We start from the raw sequence: 16845 nt of genomic DNA, 5'->3' as shown, positions 1-16845 counted from the left end.
CATCCATTTTAAGAAACATAGACAAAAACTTAGGGCAGATGTCGGTGTCTAACAATCATTGTTTGTGCATTTTTTTTTTTTTTGAAAATTGAAAACATAGCCATTTTTGTAGGCCTACATGGATAGAATATAGGCCTAATTATGCAATTGAAATGCGATTAATTGCAAGTTAACTATGGCATTTATGCGATTCATCGCAATTAAATATTTTAATCGATTGACGGCACATATATATATATATAGTGCTTCTCAACCGGGGCTGTACCGCCCCCCAGGGGGGTTTGGACATTGGACATTGAGAAGGATACAGCTGAGAAGGGGCAGGTTGGTGGGCTTATGATGAGGTCAAGGGGAGCGTTGGGAGCCTTATGTTGAGGTCCAGGGGGTGTTTATTCAAAAAAGGAATGAGAACCACTGCTATTTACAAAGCCCAATGACTCACAACCCCTTCTATCTCTCCTCCTCCTCTTCTCCTCCTGCAGGGGCTTCACAAAGGTCCAGGTTGTCATTCGGCAGGTCCCAATGGCGAACAGCAGCCTTTCTCTTCCTCCTCGGGTGTGCTGTCTCCGCAGTCCACCGCCCCCTCCGCCACGCCCAATCAGGAGTCCCAGGAGCACGCCGGAGTCCCTTCCTCTTCATCCTCATCTTCATCCTCCTCCTCCACCACCCACAATCACATGACCACCCCCACCACGTCTCTCCCTCCCCCCACCACAGCCACCGCCACCACCCCGCACTCTGCTACCTCAGGTGGACCGCCGGGCTCGGGCCAGACCAAAGAGGGGGGCACGCCATCAGGGAACGGGCATCCGGGCACAGGGCTGACGCCCCAGGGTGGTAGTAACGGCAGCGGCGGCGGCAGCAGTGGGCCCGGCTCGTCAGGGGAGGGACTCTCTAATCACGTCCCGTCCTCTCAGCAGCAACAGCAGCAGCCGTCCTCATCCACCACCACTACAGGAGGCTCCTCGCCCCGGCCGGGCGCCTCGCCCACCCCAGACAATCCTCAGCTCTCTGCCTTGTTAATGGGAAAAGCCAACAGTAATAACAGTAATACGCCCGGCGGCGAGGCCGGCAAGGCCAACCACGTCACGCCGTCGTCATCGGCCGCGGCGGCGGTGACCGCGTCCACGACGTCGTCGGTCTCGTCGCCGTGCTCGGCCATGTCCACGTCGTCCACCTCGCCCGGCGGGCCCGGCGCCACGCTCAACGGCCAGGGCCCTGAGCACACGCACAGCAGCAGCCCACGGGGCGGCGCCGCCACGCAGCAGGAGACCACGCGGCCGCTGGCGCACAACAACAACAACAACAAGCCCGCCCTGGCACCCTGGTCCAACGTCTCCATCTACCCCAGCTCCAGCGAGGTGCTCAAGGCATGCCGGTGAGTAGCCTTTACCGACACCACACACAGCACTGCAGCTTTTGAAGTTGCACTGTGTAATATTTTTGGTAGTTTATTTCTAGAATTCATGCTGTGCATTCACACATGAGAACTTTTTACATCAATTCTTACCACCACCATGAAAGTCTTAAGTAATCAGTATGGCTGGGAAAACGGCACTTCATGCATGAAAAAGAGGATCTTCTACATGTCTGGCAGTTTTAAATTCCAGAAATAGACCCTTTTAGCTGCAAAACTTATTGTGCTTTGGTCATACTAATAAATATTACTTTATTTCTTAGTAAATATTCCTGAAATTTGGCAATAGGCAGTACAGCTTCAATGCGCACCATAATTGCAATACCTATTCTGGCCACCACACAGACACAGTGCACATGTCACACATGAATACTGACAAAATGCCACACTGCCTTTTAATGGGTTGCTCTGTGTGGGGCAGCCATGGGCTAGTGGTTAAGGAGATGGGCTTTAATTCAGCAGTAGGGCTGTAACAATATTGCATCGAATCGAGAAATCGTGATACACCGAGTTACAATACTGTATCGCGTTACAAGAAGGCAGTATCGTGATGCGCCCTTACAAAGTTCTGTTATTCTTCAGTCCAGAAAATAACCACATGATATGATATGATGGTGCTTCCAAGCTTCCAATCATTATCATCAATATTTTGAAACATTTTTAAACAAAATCGTGGGGTGTATCAAACCGTAGGTAAAAAATCGTGATGCACTCAATTCAGTTTGTATCGTTACACCCCTAATCTGCAGGGTTGCCAGTTCGAATCCCACCCTGGCACTCTATTTCACTCCATGGCCGAGGTGTCCTTGAGCAAGCCGTGTAACTCCACACTGCTCAGGGGACTGTAACCAATGCCGTGTAATTAATTAAGTCGTGTTGGATTAAAAAAAAGTGTCAGCTTAAACGTGATGTAATGTAGCACAATATGTTCACTTCTTACTGTGACACACACACACACACACACACCCTTATTCGCGCACCCATTCACACCATATTTACGCAGAGACTTTGTCTTTAGTTGTTTGAGTGTGACTCAGTGGTTGAATTTGTCATGGCTGTGTAATGTGATGGATTCTGGTCAAACAGCTGGATTTTGCCCTCAATGCCTCAAAGTTTTTCGATTGATCTGGTCACTGTGGCTCTTCCTTACAAACTTGGTACTTGGTGGGAGAGGGAGATTGCAGCGTTTTTTTGATGGCCTTTATTTTGTATGGTCCTGTTTTTAAGTTGTGCACAAACATGGCTGTGTACCAAAAGTCAGCAAACTACTTGCCGAACTTGTTTTCATCAAGGCTGCACGCTGATTTTGAGGTATGCCGTCCCCTCATACCCCTTTCCCTCACATCCTCTCCCTTTTAAAATTCATGGCCTTCACAGAACCTTTCAGACGCCGTCCTTTTGTACTGCGGTAGAAAGAATTGAGTGCCGCATAGCTCTCTTGCATTCTCTCCATCGCTCAGTCCTTCTTTCGCTCACTCCCCCATGTGTGTGCACCCTTTCTCTGCCTGCCTCTATTTCGCTTGCTCTCATTCGCTCTGTCTCTCTCTCTCTCTCTCTCTCTCTCTCTCTCTCTCTCTCTCTCTCTCTCTCTCTCTCTCTCTCTCTCTCTCTCTCTCTCTCTCTCTCTCTCTCTCTCTCTCTCTCTCTCACCCCTTCTGTCTCTCTGTGCCTTGCGGCACGCCATTTATTTATCTATTTATTTTGTTCTTTTGGGCCAAAGAACCTCAAGCAAGGCCAGGCAGTTTCCTGTGCTGTCCTGCGTCCCTGGCCCAGCTTCTGCGTCTCGGTGTCCTCTCTCTCTCTGTTGAATGTGCTGTTATGTAACGCTGGTTGTTGTTGGGGCTATGGCTGAGCAGAGCGGTCCCGCGTCTGTGTGCCGCAGACAGTCCAGTCGCTTACTGGCTCGTTCGTGCTCTCTCACGGCCGCAGAGCAGACACTGGGGTGTGTGATGGTGCGTCGTTGTGTTTGTGTGTGTGTGTGTGTGTTGACATTTGTATGGGAAACGGAGAAAGGGAGGCATGCTGACTGTGTTTGCGTCTCTGTGTGCGCGTCTGCGTGCGTGTCTGTATGTACGTATGTTTGAGGCGAAGATTGAAAGGTGTGCGTGCGTGCGTGCATCTCTTTGTGAGGGGCATTTTGAGGACTCTTGGGGGGGCCACAGAGGGTGAAGCTCTGAGTTCCCGGCCTCTGATACAGCAGCAAGGAGAGCAGGGCAGCAGGTCACACCAAGCCTTTCATTTCTCCCCTCTTTTCTTCCCCTACTCCACCCCCACCTCTTTTTCAGAATTATATTCCTGTCAAGCGCTCTCTTTTCATCCCCACTTTTTTTCCTCGCTTTGCATTGCAAAGTTTTTTTTTTCCCCTCTCTCTTTCTCTCTCTCTCTCTCTCTCTCTCTCTCTCTTCTCTCACCTCCCTTCATGTTTTTTGCTCTCTGCTGCATAGTTTTACCCCCCAACTGTGTCCATCACCTGCACTGTGACAAAAGTCTGGCTCTTATCCATGCAAGCTTTTGGGTTGAGTTCAGTCATTCACAGCCTCACCTGCCCACATTGTAATCCCTCACAAATTCTTTTCCCTGCTCCGTTGAAATGTCCCTCCCCCCCTCACTTGCTCAGCTATGCGCACTGGGTCTTTGTATAGGTGTGTGTGTTGTGTGTGTGTGTGTGTGTGTGCGTGCGTGCATGCGTGTGTTTGCGTGCGTGTGTTTGCGTGCGTGTGTTTGCGTGTGTGTGTGTGCGGTTCCTGGTTCCATATGTTTGCCATGTAGGTGTGACTGACATTGCAAAACATTTGCTAATGCAGGGTGTGTGGGTGTGTGTGGTTAGGTAGTTTTTTTAGCAGAGCTAAAGATGATGGATCAGCCATTTGCAATTTGATTTGGTGGTTCACTTGCATCTTGTAAAGGATTGAAGAGGGGATCATCACGGTGTGGCATCAGTAGGTGTGTCAATAGTAATTTTTGTAATTAGTAACTTGTTAACTAGTAACGTGTCTAATAGGGGGCTCTGCTTCGGATGTGCACAGCACTGAAATAAAAACAGATGTTTTTAAACATGTTTTTTTGGGCTTTTTGCCTTTATTTAGGACAGCACAGTGGGAGAGTGTGACAGGAAATGTGAGGGAGAGAGAGGGGAACGATCTGCAAAGGACCTCGAACTGGAATCAAACCTGGCTCGCCACCGTAATGGTACGGGGTCTTGGCTCATTGAGCCACCGCATCCCCCAGCACTTACATTTTAAAGTTGATTAAACTCAACTATGACGACTATTCCCCAGTATTGACTGTACTTTAATTGGAATAAATCTTAAACACATTTCGAACACTGTATTACCGCCTTTGCCAGCAATTTTTTTTCGTATGCTGTGAAATTAGAGGATTATGGATGTAGCTGGTGAACCATGTCTTGGTTATCGCACCCCACCCCCCTGTTTCAATTGTGCTTCCAGGAAGTGGTTGGTTTTGACTGATCTTGGCCGGCCTGCCATCTTTGCCGCTGCAACTTCATTGGAGCTTTTTTTGGCTGGCCGTCTTACACACCCATTTGCTGAACCTGGGAGTGTGTTGGGGAAGAGGTGTGTGCGTGCGTTGTGTTCAAAATATTAATATCGAGATACATCGTCACGAGTCTCTTCACGATGCACGCATCGTTTCGGAGGTGTCGGTCTCTATTTCATTTAATGAAATAAATTGGCGTTTGAATGCTACACCGCAATTGCCATTCGTGATGTGCGTCACATCATGAGCAGTAGGCTTTCAGTTTTGTGAAGGCTGTTTTTTACATTCACTACACAGTATAACTGTTTATATTTGGTTGCACATATGTCTGTTTTCTTACAAATGTAAAAAGTGTTCAAAAGGTAAAAATAAATCCAAAGTATTGCAATATGTGTGTATTGCAGTACGTATGTGTGCGTGTGTCTGATGCGTATCATATCGGGATGTGTATCGTATCGCGGGGTGGTTGCCAATACCCACCCTTAGTGTGCATGCAAACAGGTTTATATGTGTGTGTGTGTGTGTTTCTCGGGGTGAAACGAAATGGTAGGAGGCTGTGTGTTCTGTTTCCTATTCTCAGACCCCAGGCCTCTGTACCTGCCTTCCTTACATTTCTGCTGTTCATGTAAATATCTCCATTGATAACAGTGCGGAGTGAGACGTGGCTGTGTGTTGTGTGGGCTATGCATTAACAGTATATGTCCAGTTCTTTTGTATACAGACCATCTCACAGACTCGGATGAGGCTTGATGCCAGGGCACAGCCATCTCATGCTTGCATCCAGCCCCCGATGGATGTGTGTGGTATTGCATCTTAAGAGTATTCAGTTCAGGCACTCAGGATTTTGCAGCAGTCTAAAACGAGAACCATGTCCCTGCTCAAAGCGCCATTCTAGACGAGCTGTCTTCAGAAGCCCCATTGTAGCCTACCTGGCTTTGCATCTCTGTTACCCAAATAAGTAGTTAACCTTGATACAGTATAACTGTGTGTTGGCCAGGAGTGCATAGATCACATTCCCGTATGCTTTTAGTTTAACTCGAGTAGTTGGCCAGAAAGACCTCATGCTGTTACTGCAAGCTTGCGTAGCATCCTGTTGGCCCCACAAAGAGGGACTGTTGTGAAGTGTGGGCCCGATATCGGATCATAGAATCTTTAGTAGCACTATTCTTTCTGCTGTTAGTTAGGTTAAGTTTCTTAATTAATCTCTACCAGGGAGAAATTTGTCTCAGACGATACAGGTAAAAACAGCGTCCAATACATTACCAGTGAGACATACAAAAGACAAAGATAGTTGTAAGGACCAGTGAAACCTACAAAAGACAAGGAAAGGTGTAAGGACCAGGCTTTGAAACATTATACAACCTCTGTGTCCCTGCCGAAGTTCTCTGAATATTCACCTGTCACCTGCCTGACTCTTGGGGTCTTGGTGTCAAGCTGGGGCGGGGGGCGGCAAAAGTGACCAGAGACGCTGGAAAGCGTAGAGACAAATCAAGCTCGTACTTTCCCAGGATCCACTTAACTTGCGGTGAACTCCCCTTTAGTATGCCTGTGGTTGGGGAGAATAAATTCCCTTAGCGATGTAGATCTTATACAAGCCGCCACCAAACAGCAAAAAGAAATCGAAGAAGGAGGGACAACGCCCCCTTAGGAGACTGAAATTGCGCACATTGAGTCTGTGTATGTGTGTATAGATTTATGAGTAATTTTGTCATGTCTTTGTTTGTCATGTCGCAGTGTTAATAAAAGAAATCAGTACGAAGAACCTGGTCTTGGCGTTTATGACAGAGAGGAAACCCTTCTTTACGTTGGCGAGGCAGGGTTTGATTTGTTTTACTGTACTAGACAGTGTTTGGTGTGACCCTTCACACACCTTGTGGGACAAATGAGCATGCTGTTGGTGTTAGTTTGATGAGGAAAATCAGTATGTGGCACATTTCTTTCCTTAACATGTTTAAAAGATGTGTTTCGAAATCGAGGAGTCATGTACATATTTTAATCTCAGGGTTAACCAGTCCACGGGGATGCACACATCAGGGCCTTGCTGCCTCCTGCGGTCGAGCTGGTTTGTGTGTGTGTGTGTGTGTGTGTGTGTGTGTGTGTGTGTGTGTGTGTGTGTGTGTGTGTGTGTGTGTGTGTGTGTGTGTGTGTGTGTGTGTGTGTGTGTGTGTGTGTGTGTGTGTGTGTGTGTGTGTGTGTGTGTGTGTGTGTGTGTGTGAAGACAGTTGTGTCACTGGGCAGACTGGCACACAGGGTGTGTAGAGTGTGATGGAATGAGACAGGACTGGTATGCGTGGGGGGGGCACACACATCCCCCCCCTCTGGCACTGGGACACAGCCAACATCAATGTATGCACCACAGCGTGCAGGGACGCATGCGCTTGCAGCATTGTGCACCCTCATAGTTTGGTTTCGGAATCAGCTTGCAGATAATGTGATCACTGACAGTTGCTCCCTGTGAGAAAGTGACTTTTTTTTCCCTCCTTCTTCCTTTTTTTTCCAAATGTGATAAATTATACACTCATGTTAAAAACATCCGTTGACATCTGCCAGAATCCATTCAGTTTGTGTGCTTACACGCGGAGACACTTGAGGTCTGGCAGGGAGCTTTTGCAGAAGTCGACAGACACAGACAGCACTTGGGATCCCAGTGTTGGCTCCGTGCTGACCCTATAGGCTGCTGCCAGCATTTTCCCCCTCTCTCTGAACATTCCCTCTCGTCTCTACTGTGACCTCTACTGTGTCTCTACTACTCTACTGTGTTATATAAGGTTACGATGGAGGGGAAAATGTATCGCTTTGTTTCAAGTAGTGTCCGTAACGGTTGAATTTATATGGTAAGTTATAGAATCGTGATCTAAGACTTAATTGCAGCAGGCAGCACTGTGACAATGCCTATCTCGTCATGGAGGCTCTTGTAATGTGCTTAATGTGCTGGTTAGCCTGGAGAGTACTTCTCATGGTGATGCTGTTCATCCATTCATGCATTATGAAGTGTTTTGAAACATGCCCTGACTGAGCGTTTGTGCCCTGTGTCTATGTGCTCTCTCCTGCAGGAACCTTGGTAAGAACGGTCTGTCGAACAGCAGCATCCTGCTGGACAAGTGTCCCCCTCCCCGAGTACCCTCCGCCCCCTACCCTCCGCTGGCCAAGGATAAGCTCAACCCCCCCACCCCCAGCATCTACGTGAGTACAGCACCACATGATACAAACATGCCCACACAACACACTCAATGGTCACACACTTTCACCCCCTTTCACAAATCTACAGACCTCTTAGATGGATTGTTTAGGTTTGCTGAATAAAGTTATGTCCATCTAATGGGGGGTAAAGTATGGGATGGCACCCTAGACAGCATCTCACAATACATTGAGCATGCTAATTATACTGTATACCTTTTGTTCTCAGGTAGTGACACACGCACACGCACACACACTGCGATCTCCTCTCTCTCTTCTCTCTCCCTCCCTCCCTCCCCACATGCATTCATCTTTAATACCTCTCACATTGGAATGCTAGGTTTGTTCTGCTAGAAAGCAGCATATTTGGTGTCATTTGATTTGTAAATTTCTGTAGATCAAGATTGTTTGGTGCCTACAGTGCATATTGGTACATATATAGGGTTTTGGAGCATGGTACTATTGTTTTTTGTTCCAAAAAAACATGTCCCACATATTGGTGTTGGTTGATATCAACAATAAACATTTTTTTGTAATTTGACTCCTGGATACGATTTGGATTGTGCCAAATATTAACCATTTGTGTCATTCTCTGTGCAACATCCGCATGACCTTGAACGATAAGTTTATGTCCTATGAAAAAGAAAATTTATCTTTATTTGATGTGCTCTCCGGCATTAGGACATGCTTGCATTTTCACTTAGTAAAACATGTTTTTTCCGCCCCTATTCCTACTCTGATCAGTGAACAGACAAATGAAATTACGAAATTTGACACAGAGCCTCAGGAATCACAGCAAGGAGGGGTTGTCAAAAAAAATGGCTGGAAAGTCCAATCAAGGACCGTAGTTGAGGATGTGGTGTCACTGTCCCTTTAAATGCACGTAGCAACTTTTTTTTAAAGCCTCTATCCAGTGTTTGGGTGCATTGGCCCAGCCTCCCCATTCCCTGACCACGGCCAAACTGAAGCAACAGCTCCCCCACTTAGTTGACCTGGTCTTTGCCGGTACTGCAGCCAGGCTGCAGGAGTAAGAGCTTGATCACTCGATTGCACACGATAGCGGGGCTGAAACGTCTCCAGCATAGCGGTAGTGCCTGACAAAATACATTTGGCAACATTTTAACATGGGCTAATAGTCTCAAGTTAATATTAATGTTTAATTTTGTGTGTAGAGTGTGTTGCAGTGGTGTATGACAGCACTGTGGTACCTTTGTGTTCCAAATCACTAGAGGACAATGCATACATGTATTATAAGCATTTAATAAAATACATCTTTGTGTGTCCACAGTTGGAAAATAAGAGGGACGCGTTCTTCCCACCCCTGCACCAGTTCTGCACCAACCCTGCCAACCCAGTCACGGTCATCCGGGGTCTGGCAGGAGCACTCAAACTGGGTGAGTTGTGTGTGTATGTATGTTTGTGTGTGTGTGTGTGTCTGCTGTGTCAACTGTGTCTGCATTATACCATATCATTTGTGTGTGTGCTTGTGTTCAATTTTGAAACTCAAATTCAAGTTTGAATTTGAATGCCTGTTTGGTTCCACGTTTCTTTTTGTATGTGGTCTTCATCTTTTACCTCAGTGTTTTCAAAGAATGCTTTATTGGTTTGGGTGAGGAAAAAAAAACCTGTGCCATTACCTCAACGCTTACTAGAATCAGTTAAAGAGGCCTTGTATGTGTTAGTTGTGCTGTACTGAATAATCTCTGTAGTCTTCCTATTTCTCTGCACAGTCGGTCATCGTCAGTTGTGGATGTCAGGTTTAGCACTGCAGAAGTGTGTGCTTGCTGTGTGTGTGTGAGGCTCGCTCACGCTGTGCGCACGCACACATGCTTTCCTGTGTGTGTGTGTGTGTGTGCCCGCGCGCACGTCTGTGAGTGTGAACCAGAGATGTACAGCATGACAACAGCACCACCTGTGAGTAGCTGGTGTTACTGCAGCTGTCAGGAGAGGACGGTGCAGCAGAGAGGACCGGCCGTGAGCGAGCGAGCGTGAGCGAGAGAGAGGCTGCCTGGTTGGCTCGCTGGCTGGCCACTCCGCTCTTTATCCCAGCCTGGCCCCCATTCCCCCCGCCTCCCCTCTTCCTCTTCTCCTCCCCTCTTCCTCTGCTCCTCTCCTCAGCAATACAGAAGCTACTCTCCCACTTCACACTTCCCTCACTTCCTGATCTTGAACGTGGTCCCAGCCATTTGGCAGTTCACTCTGGTTGGCAGTTTTTGATGAGCACGAAAAGGGGTGGAGTGAAAGTAGGGTTGGTTAACTTGTTTGTTTGTTTATTTGTTTGTTTGTATGGATGTGGTGGTCTGGTGAAGCGAACATGGTTAAATATCCATCTGTCAAGCTGTGTATGTTTTTCATGGTCTGCCTCCTGATTGTGGTGGCAATAAAATGGGCCAGCATTTGATTCCGATTACATGATCATAGTTAGCGTAAGGAAGTTCTCTGGGATGCATAACAATTTGCCCTGGCGCTGCACGATATCAGGAAAATACTCCATAACAGCATGCAATACCTCGATAACGATATTTAGAAATATAGCCGAGTGTTTTTCTTGTCACTAATTTGTCCGTCTGTGTGGGGGCCGTGGCTTTGGTCAGGGCAGGCTTCTTGCGCATTTGTTGATATTCAGCTAGAGATTAGACTGCACAGTAATGTTATACTTGTTAGCGATAATTAAGTCATTTTCATGATTCGTATATCACCACTACTGATATCGCAATTTCAATACATTTTCGATATATTGTGCAGCCCTAATTTGCACCTGCATGCATAGATCCCTCATTACCACTTTTTGTTAAGCCCTAACTTATAGAGTAGATGTGATACGGTGGTTTCATTGCCTGTCTTCCTCTGCCTTCAGGGCAGAATGTGCCCTGTTGAGGCATAAGCCTTTGGTCTATGCTGGTGGAAAGAATGCACAATAAAATAATAATAAACTAGTGTAATTTCTGAAGGGGGGTGCTGCAGAGCCCTTGGGGGTCGTTGAGTAGGAGACAGAATAATGAAGCATCTAAGTAAGAATACGTATGATTTCAGCACAAAATAAGTGTTTTATAGCACACCTGAAGGGCATATAAAAGATACAGAGAAGCTTACACGAAATGCTTATTATTAGGCTGTGCTGTATTCATCCTCTCTATCATGTTGATGTTTGGTGGTGAGTGGGGGCATTGGGGAACTCATGATGTGGTCAGGGGGGCATTTGTTATGAAAGGCTGAGAACCACTGACCTAGTGAAATCAGTAGAAGTGGGTGGGATTGCTGTAGAGGGGTGGATATGGGGTTTTTCACAACCCTCATTAAACATCCTCATCGCTATTCTCATTACATTTTAGTAATGGTGGTGGCATTCTGCCCGCCAAAGGCTACTACACTACATATTGTCAAAATGGTAGCACTTTACTTGACGCCGGCGTCATAGGTATGTCATGGCCGTGTCATAACAGAGCTGTAACAGTCACGGACGTCTCACAAACATAATGTCTATGTCATAAGCATTTTATTACTGTAGTCATTAAGTGACATTTGGTTATAGTAACGATAGCCCTGACAATATCAACTTTTCCAGACCATAAAGCGTTTATGACATTGACATAATGTTTATGATCCATATATGACTGTCATGACATTGTTTTGACACTATTATAACGCTGTGATGTCATGCATATGACGCCGGCGTCAAGTAAAGTGTCAAAATTGAGTGAAGACTGAAAATGGTACATCTTGTGACAAAGCGCATATAGTCAAAATGTGTCCCGTTTTAGAGATGCATTGGTTTGTCACATTTGCAATAAGTTAACTGCAATAGTCCAACCTAATAACAGTGCTATGAAAGATTTTTTTCTCTGTTTCAATGTTAGTGTAGCTACTGCCTTTGCCTTTGTTGGGCAGTATAGACAACTGTGCCATCAATGTATTGTGGAATACATTGTATACCGTGTATTATGTCTTTCTCTCCTAATTCCAATTTTCTCTCTTCTGATTCTCTCTTCTTGGCCATTTATTGTTGGAAATAACCTTAATAAACTTCTTAATAAACCTCTTCTTCTTAATAAACTTCTTAATAAACCTCTTTCCTCTCCTCCCCTCCCCTTTCCTCTCCTCCCCTTTCCTCCCCTTTCCTCTCTTCCTCCTCTCTCCTCCCCGCTCCTCTCCCTCCTCCTCCCCTCTGCAGACCTTGGTCTGTTCTCCACCAAGACTCTGGTGGAGGCCAACCCGGAGCACCTGGTGGAGGTGCGGACGCAGCTGTCGCAGCCCACAGACGAGAACTGGGACCCCTCGGGCACGCGCAAGATGTGGCGCTGCGAGAGCAGCCGCTCGCACACCACCATCGCCAAGTACGCCCAGTACCAGGCCTCCAGCTTCCAGGAGTCGCTACGGGTCAGTGGAAAAACACACACTCACTCACTCACTCACGCACACTAGCACACAGACACACACTAGCGCGTACATGCATACTGCGTGCACACACACACACACACACACACACACACACTCTAGCATGTACATGCATACAGCACACACACTGGCACGTACATAATACAGCGCACACACACCATCACAAAGTGCGCCCAGTAGGCCTCCAGCTTCCAGAAGATGCTGCAGATCGGTGCCAACGCACACACACTCCCTAAAAACACATACGTTATTCAACATCTGGCGTTCTCAAATTAATTGCTAATTTAACACACACAAGACTACTAATTGAAAAAATAGTATAAATTAGTAAAAATACTATAGCATTGAATCATCATAGGCTCTGATATCTTCGTCAGTATATTTAAGTAGTTAGCAATTCTGAATAGATTGTTGCTGGAGTATGGATGCTCAAACTCCTAACATTGGCCAATCGCTTCGTTTTGAAATAGTTTTGATGGACGCTGCATTTTCAATTTTTATATTTTTATTCAGGGCTGCCATCCTTACTAAGTGTGAATGCGAGAGGTTGCCCTTGTACTAAGCTAAGGGCAATCCACTTGAGCTTAAGTAATAAGCTGTTACGCTTGGCTGGTGTCTGCATGACGGCACATTATTGCAGTTTAACTAGAGGTGTGTGTGTGTGTGTGTCTTAAAGTTTAGTGAGAATTTAATTGCTCGAAAGTAAGCGACACAAACGGTGAGAGTCCCAGACTGTGTTTGACAGCTTCCCTCCTATTTGGACCATATCAGTGCATTTAATTTCATTTTTCCACCCCATTTTCTTGTTTATATGTCCATTCTTCTTGTATTCAAAGAAACGCACAATGCCTCTATTATGATTGTCCTTGTATCGGTGAATAGGGTGTATGGCCAGTATTGGCTTTGGGGTTTTTTTGCCATGTGTTTCTGAGTTGTTGGTTGTGTGTGTGTGTTGCTCCAGGAGGAGAATGAGAAGAAAGGCCAAAAGGACCACTCGGACACAGAATCCGCCTCCACAGAGAAGTACGCTCTTCCACACGCAGTTACATTGACATACAATCACACCCGTTACTTATGCATGGGAAGCTGAGGGGAAGTATTAAATGCATATAAAGTGCATATTTGGTTCATGCTGTGTCCTTACAACACTTAGCTGATGGTGACTGAAAACCCTTCACAGGTTGTTGTGCATTTTTTTCCCTTTTATTTAAGAGTGATTCGTACGCTCCATGCTATATAGCAGGCTTTTGATGAGGTCAATGGGGCTTTGGGAGTCTTGTGAGGAGGTCCAGGGGGCGTTTATACAGAAAAGGTTGCCGGCCTCTGCTAGAGAACATAATCTTTCCTGCCCTGTGGGAAGTGCTTTATGTAACTGTTTGATTCACTTGTCTTGCCTGCAGCATGGTGAGGAGACGGAAAGGTCCCTTCAAGTACATCAAGTTTGGGACCAACATCGACCTGTCAGACGAAAAGAAGTAGGTGTTCATTGTGTGCGGGTGTTTGCGTCTGTCTGTGTCTGTCTGTCTGTCTCTCTGTCTGTCTGTCTGTCTGATAACAATGAGCATGTGAACTATGCACAGTCTTGCCCTCCTGTTGGCAGTAGAAAACTACATGGATTGGGAAGGAGCCATTGGCATGGCTCACAGATATTACCTGTGTCTATGAACCAGGTTAGCAGTACATTTGGTCGATCTTGGGCATTTTTGAAGTTTCATAAAGTGAAAGTTTTTTTTTTTACACCCCACCACCTTGACTAACGAAAATTCTGCAGAATACACCGCTTTATGTGATGGTGGGATTGAAGTCCAATTAAGGACACTCTGGAAAACGATGGCGTCTGACCTTTGACCTCCTTGTGTGTCCTTGTGCTTCAGGTGGAAGACGCAGCTGGCGGAGCTGAGTAAGCTGCCGGCCTTCGCCAGGGTGGTGTCGGCGGGCAACCTGCTGAGCCACGTGGGCCACACCATCCTGGGCATGAACACCGTGCAGCTCTACATGAAGGTGCCCGGCAGCCGCACGCCAGGTAAGAACGGACACAGTGCGCACACAACTTAAAGGCGCGAATACCAAACTGCTTCTACATGAAGGTGCCGCACAGCAAGTGAGGACGAACGTGCACGCATCTCGCACGCACACATGCTTGTCGCAAGCACGCACGCACGCACGCACACACGCACACACGCACACACACGCTCTCAAGGCATGGAGAGAGTACAGGTCTACATGATGGTGCCCGGCAGCCACACGCCAAGTGAGGACACATGTGCACACATGTGCGCGACCACATGTCTCAGTCACACAGACACGGGTGTCTCACACAAGCTGAGCAGAGCTGCTAGGAGGAAGATGTGTTTGCATTATGGTCAGGGAGACAGATGGATGTCTGATCAAAACTGCTCATTCATTATGATTGGGGTGTGACAGTGTATGTGTTTTTCTCCATCCATGTTCAGACTGTTAAAAAAATGTCTGAACTCTATATATTTTCATGATGAGGGAGAGAGACACAGACACAGACACAAAGTTGCATTCCTGAAAGGTGACATTTATTTCTTGTTGGAGTTGAAAACAAACACAATCCAAATGTTGTAGGTGTGCTGTGATAAAGCTTGCTGCCAGCCCTAATGCATACTGTGCATTTACACTGTCATGTCCTCACTCAAGTTGAGTCAACTTACCAGCACACAAATGCTATCAGCTGCAGGTTAGTAGGTGTTGACTCCCACGCCTGCCTTCTTCACACACACACACACACACATACACACACACACACATATACATACACACACACACACACACACACACACACACACACACACACACACACACACACACACACACACACACACACACACTTGAGTCATGAAAAAAATGCCTGAAGTAACTTTCAGTGCCACTTAAGCGATGCTGATATGAGCAGCTAAGTTGCGATTGCATAATGTGTCTGCTAAGCCTTGATGCATAAAGGACGCTAATGCCATTTTTTTCTTGCAAAACAATGGTGGACTCAGGGTCTGATATGCATTTGACACCTTCTCCTCTCTGTCGCTCGCTCTCTCTCTCTCTCTCTCTCTCTCTCTCTCTCTCTCTCTCTCTCTCTCTCTCTCTCTCTCTCTCTCTCGCTCTCTCGCTCTCTCGCTCTCTCTCTCTCTCGCTCTCTCTCTCGCTCTCTCTCTCGCTCTCTCTGTACTTTCCATCTCCCTCTTTCTTCCCTCCAGGGCATCAAGAGAACAACAACTTCTGCTCGGTGAACATCAACATCGGCCCTGGGGATTGCGAATGGTTTGCAGTACCCGAGCCCTACTGGGGTCTCATGAACGAGTTCTGTGAAAAGTAAGGAAACCCCTTTTGACTGTGTGATGACCGTAAACCTTTTGTTTGTTTTGCTGTAGATGATGCACTTCTCATTCGAAGTTTTTAGCCCTGAGCGTCAACTCTTTACAACTTCTCTGTACATTGATGGGTCAACGTAATGACATGCAGCAGCACTTTGTTTGACTTGCCAACCTTCGGTGTACTTGTTTATACAGACAGCCTTTCTGAACTTTCAGAAAAAGGTCATACTGATTTTTATTTTTTTTTACCTTGGCTTATCAGCCTGTCTTATGGGGGAATGAAACATTTGCTTTTCTCTATGCGGCCTTCTGGGTAAAGCTCATATTAGATGGGGTTTTTTTTTTTTCATACTTGAACACTGAAAAAAGTGTTTGTTTTGCCAAGTCCCATTGACTATTGCAACAGCACCAAAAAGCCTTGTGTGAAGTGTGCAGGTCTTTTTTTATTTGTTAAGCACGCTTATCTGTCTTTCAAAACAGGAATAATATAAACTTCCTGATGGGCTCGTGGTGGCCCAACCTGGAGGACCTTTACGAGGCCAACGTGCCGGTGTACCGCTTCATCCAGCGGCCGGGGGACTTGGTCTGGCTCAACACGGGCACCGTGCACTGGGTGCAGGCCATCGGCTGGTGCAACAACATCGCCTGGAACGTCGGGCCCCTCACTGGTAAGACGCTAAAGCGGTCTTCATTTTCTGTGTCTCAAATGGTGCACTGGTCAAGTACACTGGGGTTTAGTGCATAGTGCGCACAGTGCACTGAGGTCTGTAGTGCTTAGTGTTGAGGGTACTAGGGTCTGGGTACTGTCCTTGCACTGAATAAAAGTATAACATTTTAACCATGAGCGCGCTACACACTGAAGCATAGTGCCCGAAGTGCACAAGTGTGCCATTTGAGACAGAGAAATTGTCTGCAAAATTTGGTTGAATTACACCCTGCACACTTTCTTTTCCTCGCCAAATTTTAAAGCGTCGAGTAGAGTAGAGGAAGTATTACATATTCAAGTACACGAGAATTACACAT

At 46.6% G+C, this 16845-nt stretch overlaps 1 protein-coding gene across 5 annotated transcripts in view; it reads left to right on the top strand.

The window, feature by feature from the left end:
• The window catches only part of kdm6a (lysine (K)-specific demethylase 6A), a 100487-nt gene that overhangs the window by 75260 nt on the left and 8382 nt on the right, over window positions 1–16845 (top strand). For all 5 annotated transcript variants that reach the window (XM_063214011.1, XM_063214009.1, XM_063214010.1 and 2 more), the window contains 9 exons: window positions 483–1378; window positions 7969–8098; window positions 9381–9486; window positions 12264–12469; window positions 13449–13510; window positions 13888–13962; window positions 14362–14510; window positions 15706–15820; window positions 16303–16490. In XM_063214011.1, coding sequence (XP_063070081.1) covers window positions 483–1378; window positions 7969–8098; window positions 9381–9486; window positions 12264–12469; window positions 13449–13510; window positions 13888–13962; window positions 14362–14510; window positions 15706–15820; window positions 16303–16490 — 1927 coding nt within the window. The remainder of the gene's footprint in view (window positions 1–482; window positions 1379–7968; window positions 8099–9380; window positions 9487–12263; window positions 12470–13448; window positions 13511–13887; window positions 13963–14361; window positions 14511–15705; window positions 15821–16302; window positions 16491–16845) is intronic.

Source organism: Engraulis encrasicolus, chromosome 13, assembly GCF_034702125.1.
Source record: "Engraulis encrasicolus isolate BLACKSEA-1 chromosome 13, IST_EnEncr_1.0, whole genome shotgun sequence".
Taxonomy (NCBI): domain Eukaryota; kingdom Metazoa; phylum Chordata; class Actinopteri; order Clupeiformes; family Engraulidae; genus Engraulis; species Engraulis encrasicolus.
This window is presented reverse-complemented; position numbering and strand designations above follow the sequence as displayed.